Source organism: Bufo bufo, chromosome 6, assembly GCF_905171765.1.
Source record: "Bufo bufo chromosome 6, aBufBuf1.1, whole genome shotgun sequence".
In the NCBI taxonomy this organism is placed as follows: Eukaryota; Metazoa; Chordata; class Amphibia; order Anura; family Bufonidae; genus Bufo; species Bufo bufo.
In genome coordinates, this window is record NC_053394.1 from 234,942,929 (window position 1) to 234,956,800 (window position 13,872).

A 13,872-nucleotide genomic window follows, 5' to 3' on the forward strand; every position below is an offset into this window, starting at 1 on the left:
GAAGTTAATATATCTTTGGACAAAATGGCTGTATTTCAAATGGCTGTATTTCAAATGCCTAATTCAAACCCCTGTATGTAGATGTGGTATCTCAGAGGGCCTGAACCTCTGTAGCCCTGAAGTTAATATATCTTTGGACAAAATGGCTGTATTTCAAAGGGCTGTGTTTCAAATGGCTGAATCAAACCACTGTATGTATAGGGGGATCACACACGCCCTGAATCAGTGTAGGTCTGAAGTAAATATATCTTTGCACAAAAAGGCTGTATTTCAAATGGCTGTATTTCAAATGCCTAATTCAAACCCCTGTATGTAGATGTGGTATCTCAGAGGGCCTGAACCTCTGTAGGCCTGAAGTAAATATATCTTTGCAAAAAATGGCTGTATTTCAAATGGCTGTATTTCAAATGCCTAATTGAATCCCCTGTATGTACAGGGAGTGCAGAATTATTAGGCAAGTTGTATTTTTGAGGATTAATTTTATTATTGAACAACAACCATGTTCTCAATGAACCCAAAAAACTCATTAATATCAAAGCTGAATATTTTTGGAAGTAGTTTTTAGTTTGCTTTTAGTTTTAGCTATTTTAGGGGGATATCTGTGTGTGCAGGTGACTATTACTGTGCATAATTATTAGGCAACTTAACAAAAAACAAATATATACCCATTTCAATTATTTATTTTTACCAGTGAAACCAATATAACATCTCAACATTCATAAATATACATTTCTGACATTCAAAAACAAAACAAAAACAAATCAGTGACCAATATAGCCACCTTTCTTTGCAAGGACACTCAAAAGCCTGCCATCCATGGATTCTGTCAGTGTTTTGATCTGTTCACCATCAACATTGCGTGCAGCAGCAACCACAGCCTCCCAGACACTGTTCAGAGAGGTGTACTGTTTTCCCTCCTTGTAAATCTCACATTTGATGATGGACCACAGGTTCTCAATGGGGTTCAGATCAGGTGAACAAGGAGGCCATGTCATTAGATTTTCTTCTTTTATACCCTTTCTTGCCAGCCACGCTGTGGAGTACTTGGACGCGTGTGATGGAGCATTGTCCTGCATGAAAATCATGTTTTTCTTGAAGGATGCAGACTTCTTCCTGTACCACTGCTTGAAGAAGGTGTCTTCCAGAAACTGGCAGTAGGACTGGGAGTTGAGCTTGACTCCATCCTCAACCCGAAAAGGCCCCACAAGCTCATCTTTGATGATACCAGCCCAAACCAGTACTCCACCTCCACCTTGCTGGCGTCGGACTGGAGCTCTCTGCCCTTTACCAATCCAGCCACGGGCCCATCCATCTGGCCCATCAAGACTCACTCTCATTTCATCAGTCCATAAAACCTTAGAAAAATCAGTCTTGAGATATTTCTTGGCCCAGTCTTGACGTTTCAGCTTGTGTGTCTTGTTCAGTGGTGGTCGTCTTTCAGCCTTTCTTACCTTGGCAATGTCTCTGAGTATTGCACACCTTGTGCTTTTGGGCACTCCAGTGATGTTGCAGCTCTGAAATATGGCCAAACTGGTGGCAAGTGGCATCTTGGCAGCTGCACGCTTGACTTTTCTCAGTTCATGGGCAGTTATTTTGCGCCTTGGTTTTTCCACACGCTTCTTGCGACCCTGTTGACTATTTTGAATGAAACGCTTGATTGTTCGATGATCACGCTTCAGAAGCTTTGCAATTTTAAGAGTGCTGCATCCCTCTGCAAGATATCTCACTATTTTTGACTTTTCTGAGCCTGTCAAGTCCTTCTTTTGACCCATTTTGCCAAAGGAAAGGAAGTTGCCTAATAATTATGCACACCTAATATAGGGTGTTGATGTCATTAGACCACACCCCTTCTCATTACAGAGATGCACATCACCTAATATGCTTAATTGGTAGTAGGCTTTCGAGCCTATACAGCTTGGAGTAAGACAACATGCATAAAGAGGATGATGTGGTCAAAATACTCATTTGCCTAATAATTCTGCACTTCCTGTATTGTTTATTACAACAGAAGTCAGTGGAAATCTCTCCATCACCCTCCCTTCCCCCGCGCTGCCATGACAGGGGGCCAGTGGTTCCAATGGCAGCTGCAGGAGGCAAGGTATGGAGGATTATGAGGCCAGCCCACAAGCCGGGTCTCATAGGCGAAGTGTTAGTGCAATACCAATGTCCGTTGAGAGAAAAATAAATGTATAGTTCTCAGAAAATGGCTGTACTGGTACCTGAGAGGATGTACAATAGCAACATGGTTCCTGTAAACCCATAAAAATCTATGCTGCAAAAGCCTACAATGTGGCCTGCAGCGTACCCATTCAGAAGTTTATCTCCATATTTATGGCATTTCAGTACCCAGTAGAAACTAACAATTTAAAGGGTGTGGTGTGTCTCCGGGGACATGAGCTGGACACAGCATATTGGGCACTGAAATGCCTTATCTGTGGAAAAATTGCAACTTTCATTTTGCACAGTCCCCCTGCTCATTAATTTCTGGAGAACACCTATGGGGTCAAAATGCTCACTCCACTCCTTAATAAATATCTTGAGGGGTGTCGTTTCCGATACAGGGTCACTTCTTCTGGGTTGCATTTATTCCCTAGAGCCTCTGCAGTTATCAACACAAGATGTGTAAATCACCACATTGGGTCTCAAATGTGCATGGTGCTCTTTTATCCTAAGCCCTATCATATGTCCAGGCAAAAGAATAGAGCCACATGTAGGGTGTTTATTAAACCAGGAAGCACAGCATAATAATAAGAGGTCTTTCTTTTCACACTGGCACATGCTGGGCACAACATGTTATGCGCTGAAATGGCATATCTGTGCACCATCTACTGAATTGATTTTTGCAAAACACCTTTTGGGTCAAAATGCTCACTACACCCATTAGTAAATTCTGTGAGTGGTATGGTTTATAAAATGGCGTAACTTCTTGGGGGTTGCTAGGTTCTCAAAAGATCCAGGGCCCAAGCCCCAATGCATATGGCCCAACTCTCTAAGTCCACCAACCGCAAACACCCCCCCCCCCCCCCGCACAAACACTAGCACTGAAGACATTTTACCGAACTTGCTATACAGCAGCACATACCTCTCACATCCAGGGCCACCCAGGTGGCTTCTCCTCTGATGTAGATCTTCTCTGTCATTATGTTGTCCATTTGGTCCGTACAACTTCTCTCAGCCGCCTCGTCTCTGCAGAGTGTGACACACAGACATCTTAGCTTCCTTACTTTACTGTACCCCCAAATACTATCCTGAAGAAAAATGAAAAATGAGATAATCTTCCCCATAGTAATAGTGCTCCTCAGAGTCCCACCAATAGTAATTCCCTTCTAGAATGCCCTCATTAGTAATACTGCCCCCTACAGTGCCCCCAGCAGTGATAATGCTTCCCAAGAGTTCCCCCATTAGTAGAAGAGCCCTCCAGTATTAATAATACCCTCACAGAGCCCCCAGTAGAAATAAGGCCCCCTATTGTTCCCCCAGTGGTAATAAAGCTCTCTACAGATCCCTCAGTAGTAATAAGCCCCTCCATAGTGCTTTTAGTAGAAATAATGTGGATCTATAAGTACCTCCTATAGAGCCCCCAGTAGTAATAAGAATGCCTAATGTCCCCTGGGTTTATAAAACCCCTACAGTCCCCCAGTATTTATAATGCCCCCTACTGTTATAATGCTCACCCTGATGTGCCCCAGTATTTATATATTTATATTACCCCCTATTGTTATAATGCCTCTACAGTGCCCCCAGTATTTATATCGCCCCCTACCCTTATAATGCTCGCCCTGAAGTGCTCACAGTATTTATATTGCCCCCTACTGTTATAATGCTCACCCTGAAGCACCCCCAGTATTTATAATGCCCCCTGCAGTTATATTCCTCCGTTTAGTGTCCTCAGAAATGATAATTCCTCAGCCCCTCCACCATACAGTCCTGTGTAAATAACATTATTTCCCTCCCTGCGTCATAGAGTCCCATGTATATACTGTACCATCACACCATCACCCAGCCCCCTCCAATATACAGTCCAATGTAAATAACATCACACCATCTCTTCTGCCCCCTCCAATATACAGTCCTACATAAATAACATCACCCCCTCCCCAGCCGCCTTCAACATACAGTCCCATATAAAGAACATCATCCCCTTCCCAGCTGCCTTCAACATACAGTCCCATGTAAATAACATCACCCCCTCAATATTCAGTCCCATGTAAATTATATCACTCCCTACCCCAGACACCTTCAAGATACAGTCCCATATAAATAAAATCACCCCCTTCCCAGCCACCTCAAACATGCAGTCCCATGTAAATAACATTACCCCTCAACATTCAGTCCCACGTAAATTATATCACTCCATCCCACAGCCGCCTTCACCATATAGTCCCATGTAAATAACATCAGTCTGCCCCAGCCACCTCCAACATGCATTCCCAAGTAAATAATATCACCCCTCAACTTTTGGTCCCATGTAAATAACATCACTCCACCCTACTGTCCCATGTAAATAACTTCTCTCCCTTTAGCCCTAACATACAGTCCCAGTTAAATAACTACAACTCCCAGCATTGCTCTGTCTCTCCCTTCATTAACCTCTCCTCATGTAGCAGACCTCACCACAGCTTCTTCCTAGGACTTCTCTTCACAGCTGAGCCGTCCTCTCCTGCACTGGTCACATGATGGTAACATCATCACAGGTCCTTTTCAGCTACTGCATTTAGAACTGATCGCATGACCTGTGATGTCATCACAGATCATTCAGCTCTTGCAGGGCATTAGATTCAATTGTATTGCCATCCTGAGGATGGTAATACAGTTGTATCTAGCTGGCAGGCAGGACATTCGGGGCCTGGGACAAAACATCAGGGGCCCAGGCCCCAAATGTTTTAACCTAGCAACGCCCCTGCCTCAGAGCCTCAGCAGCTGTTGGCCAGTGCTGTATAAATCACCAATCTAGGCCTGAAATGAAAATAGTACTATTTGTATTCTGGACCCTGCAGTGTGTCCATAAATCACTGTATAAATCACCAATCTAGGCCTGAAATGAACATAGTACTCTTTGTCTTCTAAACCCTGCAGTGTGTCCATACATCACTTTACAACCACATATGGGGTGTTTCTGTACCAAATTGAGAGATTAATTTCTCATGTTACCCCTTGTAAAAATGAAATACTGGGGCCTAAAGCGACATTTTCACAGCCAAAGGTCTATAAATTCTATGAAATATCTGTTGGGCCAAAGTACTCACTGAACCCCTATAAAAATTCCTTAGGAGGTGTAGTTTCCGAAATTTGGTGACTTTTTGGGGTATCTCAGTCTCTACAAATGTGACGTGGCACCTGAAAATTATTCCAGTGAAATATGCGCTCCAAAAGCAATATGGTGCTCCATTCCTTCTGAGCCCTGCCATGTGCCCCTACACATATGACCACATATGGGGAGTTGCTGTATTCAGGAGAAAATGGGCAAAGAATTTTTTCCCCTGTAACCCCCTGTGAAAATGAAAATATATACCAAAAGTGATATTTTGTTGTCATTTTTCATTTTTACAGGTGGTATTTATGTGTTAAGTCTAAATTCTCTGAAATGCTTATTGGGTCTATGTGCTTAGAACACCCCTTGAAAAATTCCTCGGGGGATGTAGTTTCTAAAATGGGGTCACATTTTGGGGGTTTCCACCAAAAACTATTCCAGCAAAATCTGCCCACCAAAAAACATATACCATGCATTTCCTTATGAGCCCTGCCGCATGCCCATAAAGCAGTTTACCAGAAAAGTACAGAATCGGAGTAATCAATATTGAGGTTTGTTTTGCTGTTGCTGTGTTACAGGAAAAAATTGATTAAAATTGAAAATCTGCAAAAAAAAAAAAAGGGTTTATTTTTTAAATTTCACCTCTATTTTCTTTTAATTCTTGTGGAACATCTAAAGGGTTAAAAAACTTAAATCTGTTTTTAATAATTTGAGTGGTGTAGGTTCCAAAATAGGGTCACTTTTTGGGTGTTTCCACTGTAGGGGTACCTCAGGGTGTCTTCAAATGTGACATGGTGCCTTAAATGTATTCCAGTGAAATCTGCCCTCCAAATACCATATGGTGCTCCTTCCCTTCTGAGCCCAGTGGGGTGCTCAAACAGCAATTAACAACCACATATGGGGTGTTTCAGTAGGCTTCAGAATCAGGATATTAAATATTGAAGTTTATTTGGCTGTTTACCCTTGAACTGTTAATGGAAAAATGGATAAAAATAGAAAATCTGCAAAAAAAAAAGTAAAATTTTGAAATGTAACCTCCATGTTCCTCTAAATCCCTGTGGCATACCTAAAGGGTGAACAAAGGTTGTAAAATCCGTTTTGAATAGTAAGAGGGGTATTGCTTGGTGTCATTGATCATGTATGGGTAGTTTGAACAACTGTAACGGCCAGTGTGGACTAAAATGTATATGACCGTGTCTGCAAAATGAATGTTCACCAGATGATTGTTCAACTGCTTTGGTAACCTCATGAATGAATGAATATGTGACAATATGAATTTAGTATGTTGGAATTTGTGGTCATATTGAGATACATTTCCTGTGTTTTAACTCTTTAAATCTATTGCTACTGTATATATTAGAGGATTGATGTATATGTTATTCCATAATCTTTTCGCTGATGGCTATGACAATAAGCATTTTAGGCATTTGTTGGTGAAATATTGATTTGTATACAAGGAAGAGCTTTTTATGTATTATCATTTTATGTACTGTATAATCCTTTAAATACTAGATGCAGTATCCTCATCAATTACAATGCCCATGCTATAAACATATATATATGATCCAAGAGAAGCAGCTGCTTGTGAAGGAGAAGACAAATGAAGAAATGTCTTATTATCATCCATATACTCTCCGCCTCTGCAAGGTACTTTTACTCACAACATAAGACATAGATCACTGTGTGTACAGTAGGAGGGGAGGACTCAGGCGACTTCACAGCACAGCTCAATGAGGAGGTGATCATGACAGAAGTGTGCCTGGAGGCTAAGCTAAGGTTCATGTCCAAGGTCTACAACATGGTTTGAGCAGCACATAAGGACACCAAGAAAGAGATCCCCAGAAACCCCAGAAATACCTTCTAACAACTGCTTCTCCCTGCACCCAAGGAGTCGGACAGGCAGCAATGTCTGGTGAGTTACCTGTGCCTCTGAACACCTGTAGCTGGGAGTTTACAGTAGATATTCTTGGCTGAAAGTTCTAGGCAGGATGCATTTGTGTACACACACAATGGAAAAGTTAATAACCGCAATATAGAATTAACCACAACATAAAGAAGACATAAATTACTTTTTCAGTATTTAGGGGAAACATGTTTGATCCCTTGATTTATCTTTTATCTCTGTGTAAGAAATAATATACCGTACATTTACTTTTTCATATGAAATAGCTCATTTGGATAGCTGGTGGTGAATGCTCTTGCAGTACACAGTTGGAATTAGCTCATTCAAGGCTGTACATGGCATTTTCATTTATGTCATTTTGCTGGAAGGAACTTGTGTATAACAATATCAAAATCAGTAAAATTTCATGACAGCCTATTCTCACCTAGGTGAATGGAGCAGGACTGTGAGCAGACCTCTATTACTCCTTCCCCTCTATAAGCTGAGGGAAACTGTAATTCAGCAGCAGTTTTCCATCTGCATTGCTTATCTCATGTATGTCATGGCCATGAATTGTGTGTGAACTCAGGTTATGGCAACATATTACTGAAGTAACCAGTTATGTGAGAATCCAGAATGCATTTCTAACAGAAAACAAAACATGTCCAACTATACTGACTAAGGATTCTCAGATAAATCGGCCAATCCCCGAAAGAAATGTAGACAGATTAGTTTGTAAAGTGATAGCACTGAAAATCTTCAAAATTCTTTTTATGTACAGGAAGATGCAAAACTGCCTTCTGATTTATTATACCAGAATACTGAATGTTTTCTTATGCTCTGGAAACAATCTTTGCAGTGTTTTCTTCAAATTAATGTTAGGTGGCTCAGTGCCAAAATTAATAGTAAATGAACATGTTGTCAGTCATTATGCAAACGCATAACTACTGGAATAACACTAGCATATTACTAGACCTCTTAATGAAGACCATTATCTAAATATATGACAGGACTCACATGGAATACATTGGGTTTGGATGTAAATGAATGAGTACAAGAAGAATACAACTACCCAGGGTATTGCTAGGAGGAGGGCAGGTAGGGCATGTGCCCTAAGTGCTAGTTATCAGACGGTTGCCAACAAACCACTCTACTGTATTCAGATATAAAAGCTTTTCCCCAGACCAAGAGAAGCCTTTCTGACTTAATATTCCTAATATTAGATACTTCTCCTTTAAATAACAGGATTATATTGCTTTACAGTAATGTTCCTATTCAGTAGTGTAACTGGGCAAGTGAATAGGAAAACCTGTTGTTTGTTCTTATGTAAAATATTGTTCTCACCATTAAAAATCAAGTCTGAAGATTTTAATAATGCTTATTGAAAATGTAAAGGGCATGTTTAATGGTCTAAACATTCTAATGGATCATGCACAAGTCCGCAAAAAACATATCCGCAAAAAATACGGATGACGTCCGTGTGCATTCCGTATTTTGCAAAAGGGAGCAGCTGGCCCCTAACAGAACAGTACTATCATTGTCTGTAATGCGGACAATAGGACATGCTCTCTTTTTTTGCGGAATGGAAATACGGACATATGGAAACGAAATGCACACGGAGTAACTTCCATTTTTTTTGCGGACCCATTGAAATGAATGGTTCCGCACTCGGTCCGCAAAAAAACCGAAACGGACACGGAAAGAAAATACGTTCGTGTGCATGAGCCCAAGTATGTGTTATATCTTAAAGAGGGTTTCCTGCAGACATTTATCACCTATCCACAAGCTCGGTGATGTAAATATACTATTGATTGGGGTCCCATACCGATCCCACAAATGAATCGCCTTTATTAATGGAGCAATGGTGTGCCTGTTTGAACACTGCTTCATTTACCTCTGTGGGACTGTTGGAGACAGCAAAACACTATACTAGGCAGTTCCCCAGAAGTGAATGGAGCGCTGGTCATTCCTGCACATCACACAAGGAACTCTGAGACCCCTGTTTTCTTGAACAGTGGGGATCCCACCAGTCAGACCCCCAGTGATTATACATTTGTCAACTATCATGTAGATATGTGATAAACGTTAACCAAAAGACCCCTTTAAATAAATAAAATTGCTATTCTTTTATTAATACATCCTTTATCTTACCCATTTTTAACATTTAATGTACTAGGTTTCCCAGAAGCTGCATATTTCACTGCCCGTGCAGAGGTGAACCAAGAAACGCTACAAATAAATAACTTCACGTACTCCATACTTGGGCAAGTTTCACATTTGCAGCACAACCTTCAGGCAGAGAACAGCCTGCTGGATCCGCTGGATACGGCATTGTCAGGTGTTACAGGAATGCCCACTGGCCCCATTAACTATAATTGGGTCTGGTTGAGATCCGGCTGCTACCCGGCAAATATGCCAGTATTTAGACAGAATTAAAACGTTGCACGTTCTCTGGCCGATTCCCTGCATTTTATGCTGGAACAGTCTGCTGGAAAGCTGTGCCTTAAATGTGAAAGAAGCTTTACCAAGTTTTCTTAATGTCTATGTACACCTTTGGGGGTAATTTTTTTTTTTTATGATTGCATTGTAGTCATTTTAAGCTAAAAAAAAATTAATTGGTCTTTATAAAAAATATGGTGTCCTTTTGTCTGTACAGAGCTGACATGCTCAAGTAGCATCCTTTGGATTTTGTCTTTTCTGTCAGACCAGGAGCAGACAGACTTATCTTTGCTCTCTTACATTATGAACACTCATTATAGCTCAGCTCTTATCTTACTGATAAGAATGTGGCTTAATTAAGTGTTTATGACCTCTCAGTAGTTTAGAAATAAGGTTTATTAGATGACGGCACAAAGTGAAAGTGAAAGCAGGGCCGATCCTACACGGGGTGCAGTGGGTGCCCCGCACCCCAGCGCTGTCACCCGAAAGGCGCCGAGCGCAGGGCCAGACTGGCCTGCCGGGATAGCGGGAAATTTCCCGGTGGGCCGGCAAGCCTGAGTGCCGCAAGGCCGCGGCCCTGGTGACAAGTGGGGGCGGCCGCGGCCGGCGGCAGGGCAGAGCAGGAGATGAGCGCCTCCATTGCGGAAGCGCTCATCTCCATAGTCATCTGTATTGCCGTCCTCAGGACGGCAATACAGATGCCTGTGCTGCGGCAGAGGAGGGAGAGGTGTGTCCCCTCCTGTTCCTCTGATAGGCTGCCGGCTTAGTGCTGGCAGCCTATCAGAGGCCGGTGCAGGCGGCGCGATGACGTCATCGCGTCGCCTGAGCCGTATAGCGAGGGACACAGACGGAAGAGGCGGCCTGCATCGCATCGCATTGCTGGAGGTAAGTATAAGTGTATTATTTTTTTTTATTTTTTTATATAGGTACAATACTGGGCTGGCACATGATAAGGGGGGCTACTGGGCTGGCACATAAGGGGGGCTACTGGGCTGGCACATAAGGGGGGACTCCTGGGCTGGCACATGATAAGGGGGGCTACTGGGCTGGCACATGATAAGGGGGGACTACTGGGCTGGCACATGATAAGGGGGGACTACTGGGCTGGCACATGATAAGGGGGGCTACTGGCACATGATATGGGGGGCTACTGGCACATGATATCCGGGCACTCTGGCTACTGGCACATGATATGGGGGCACTCTGGCTACTGGCACATGATAATGGGGGGGATCTGGCTACTGGCACATGATATGGGGGGGGGGCTCTGGCTACTGGCACATGATAAGGGGGGGCTCTGGCTACTGGCACATGATAAGGGGGGGCACTCTGGCTACTGGCACATGATATGGGGGCACTCTGGCTACTGGCACATGATAATGGGGGGGATCTGGCTACTGGCACATGATATGGGGGGGGGCTCTGGCTACTGGCACATGATAAGGGGGGGGGGCTCTGGCTACTGGCACATGATATGGGGGGCTACTGGCACATGATAAGGGGGGCTACTGGCACATGATAAGGGGGCTACTGGCACATGATAAGGGGGTCTACTGGCACATGATAAGGGGGGCTACTGGCACATAGGGGGGCTACTGGCACATAAGGGGGGCTACTGGCACATGATATGGGGGGCTCTGGCTACTGGCACATGATATGGGGGGGCTCTGGCTACTGGCACATGACATTTATTTTGACTTGTCAAAGCCGTTGACTAAGTTATTGTCAAAGCAAATTGGTGGGGCTGAAGTTGGGGGCTGAAGTTGTTGCCATAGAAACATTGTAAAGGGGAGGAGTTAGTAAGATAACCACGCCCATGTGGGGGCGCCAGAAATATTTCTGCACCCAGGCGCCTGTGACCCTAGGATCGGCCCTGAGTGAAAGTACCAGTCACACAGCTAGAAAAACTGTTAACGCTTTGTGACAGAACAGCTGAATATTTTTAATAAAGACCAACTGAATTTTTTTTTATTTTTAGACAAAAATAAGTAACATGCAATCATTAAATATAGTCCCTCCAAAGGTGTACATAGCCTTTAAAGCTATGAAATTAAAGCTGTCACAAGTACAGATTAGGTTGACTGCCTAAAATATTTGACATGTGTAAAAGAAATACCAGTTAGAGCCAGTATTGTTCTTAATCTGTTCATTATGCTGCCATTATATTTTGGTATTTTTAATATATGTTTTGAAGACAATTTAGTTTTATAAAATTAGATATTTCATTTACCAAAAGGGTGAATATTCACTTTAAAGATAACCTCAAGTCTCCTGGTAAAGTCAACAATCCAGCATACCATCAGCAGTGCTGGTGCATTTTCATTCCATTTTCCAAAACATTTGTAGTGAAAATTCTAGTATTATTAATAATAGCTGGATTAATAAAAATTCATAATTATGAAGCTGAAGATGTATATATTTAAAGTTCTACTATTCATTGGTTATTAGAACAGGTGGCAGCAGTGGCTGGAGGTGTGGTAGGGGCTGCACTTCTGTTGCTTCTGATCGGCATTGGTATCTACATCTTATGGAGGAAAAGGTGCATTGGACCATCCTATGAAGAACTTCAGAATGTGAGCACACCGACACATACGCAATCCACTGGAGTTGTTTCGCCTTCATTAAGCCATGCCAAGGACACGGGGTGAGACAATTCTCTGTGATCCTAATGAGGTTTGCCATATGGACACATTGTGTAATTTTATATATATTTTTTTTACTTAGATGCAGAAATTGTTTATATAAATCACTGCTAATCGGGTACGAATGTACAACTGTGATGTCATTTTATTTATTGGTTTCTTACAGTTCTTGTAAAATAATTAGAATTGTGGATAATCTTTTATTACGTGTTTGGGAACTCTGCCAAACATTGTAAAAACCTCCTCACAAATTGCATGATTACACACAAGACGATGTGCTTTTTACCAGCATTGCTCCAATGCGTCTAAAATAAAACATAAGCATCTTTTCAAATAGTCTTGATTAAAAATACCAGGAAACATTTACTATTGAAAATGCTCCAGTTTTTTTGGTGCAATTTTTGCCAAAAACTGATGTACATGCTTTCCTTTGCATTTATTTTTTAAGTGTTTAACACTTTTCAAATTTGTTTACGCCAAGCATGGCTTCATGGAAAGGATGTGACTATGTGTGGCATAAAGGGGTTTTCTGAGAGTTTTTTTACTGTTTACCTAGCCTGGGTAGGACGGGCCAGCGCCACCTGTAAGGCGACCTAGGCAGCCGCCTAGGGCGCAATTTAGCAGGGGGCGCCGGCCCCGTGCGGTTTTAAAAAAAAGCGTTGGTTAAGTGGCGGCCTGGCCGGTCCTGCCGCAAGTTTTTTTTTAAAGTACTGCGACGGGCCCTCCCCCGCACCAGGCGGCTGCCGCCCTGCCCGGGCTGGCGCGTCTATGATTGTGTACTGCCCGGGCGCAGCCTGAAGAGAGGAACTGACAGGAGGGAAGCGCCTCTAATGTAGTGTGGTCAAGCTCTGTTCGGTCCGTGGTGCAGGAGCTTTTGTTTCCTGTACCCGGCCAGACTGACAGGAAGTGCTCACTTAGTGTGCACTTCCTTTCAGTCCGGCCGGGTACAGGAAACAAATGCTCCTGTACCGCGGACTGAACAGAGCTCGGCCACGCTACACTAGAGGTGGGGGGGAATGAGAGTGATGAGGGAGGGGGGAGGGAGGAAATGAGAGTGACAAGGGAGTAAGGGGGGGAATGAAAGTGACAAGGGAGTAAGGGGGGAATGAGAGTGACAAGGGAGGGGGGAGGAAATGAAAGTGACAAGGGAGTAAGGGGGGGGAATGAAAGTGACAAGGGAATGGGGGGGAATGAGAGTGACAAGGGAGGGGGAGCCCGGGGGGGGAATGAGAGTGACAAATGAGGGGGGGGGGATGAGAGTGACAAGGGAGGGGGGAAATGAGAGTGACAAGGGAGGGGGAAAATGAGAGTGACAAGGGAGTGGGGGGATGAGAGTGACAAGGGAGGGGGGAGGAAATGAGAGTGACAAGGGAGTGGGGGGGGGATGAGAGTGACGAGGGAGGGGGGGAAATGGAGTGACAAGGGAGGGGGGAATCAGAGTGACAAGGGAGGGAGGGGGGAGAAGAGAGTGACAAGGGAGGGAGGGGGGAGAAGAGAGTGACAAAGGAGGGAGGGGGGAGAAGAGAGTGACAAGGGAGGGAGGGGGGAGAAGAGAGTTACAAGGGAGGGAGGGGGGAGAAGAGAGTGACAAGCAAGGGGGGGGGAATCAGAGTGACAAGGGAGGGAGGGGGGAGAAGAGAGTGACAAGGGAGGGAGGG

General features: G+C 43.5%; 1 protein-coding gene across 1 annotated transcript in view; it reads left to right on the forward strand.

Moving 5' to 3' along the window:
- The window catches only part of LOC121005637 (synaptotagmin-15-like), a 190,080-nt gene that overhangs the window by 35,413 nt on the left and 140,795 nt on the right, over positions 1-13,872 (forward strand). The window contains exon 2 of the mRNA XM_040438409.1: positions 11,998-12,216. Within this exon, the coding sequence (XP_040294343.1) occupies positions 11,998-12,216 (219 nt within the window). The remainder of the gene's footprint in view (positions 1-11,997; positions 12,217-13,872) is intronic.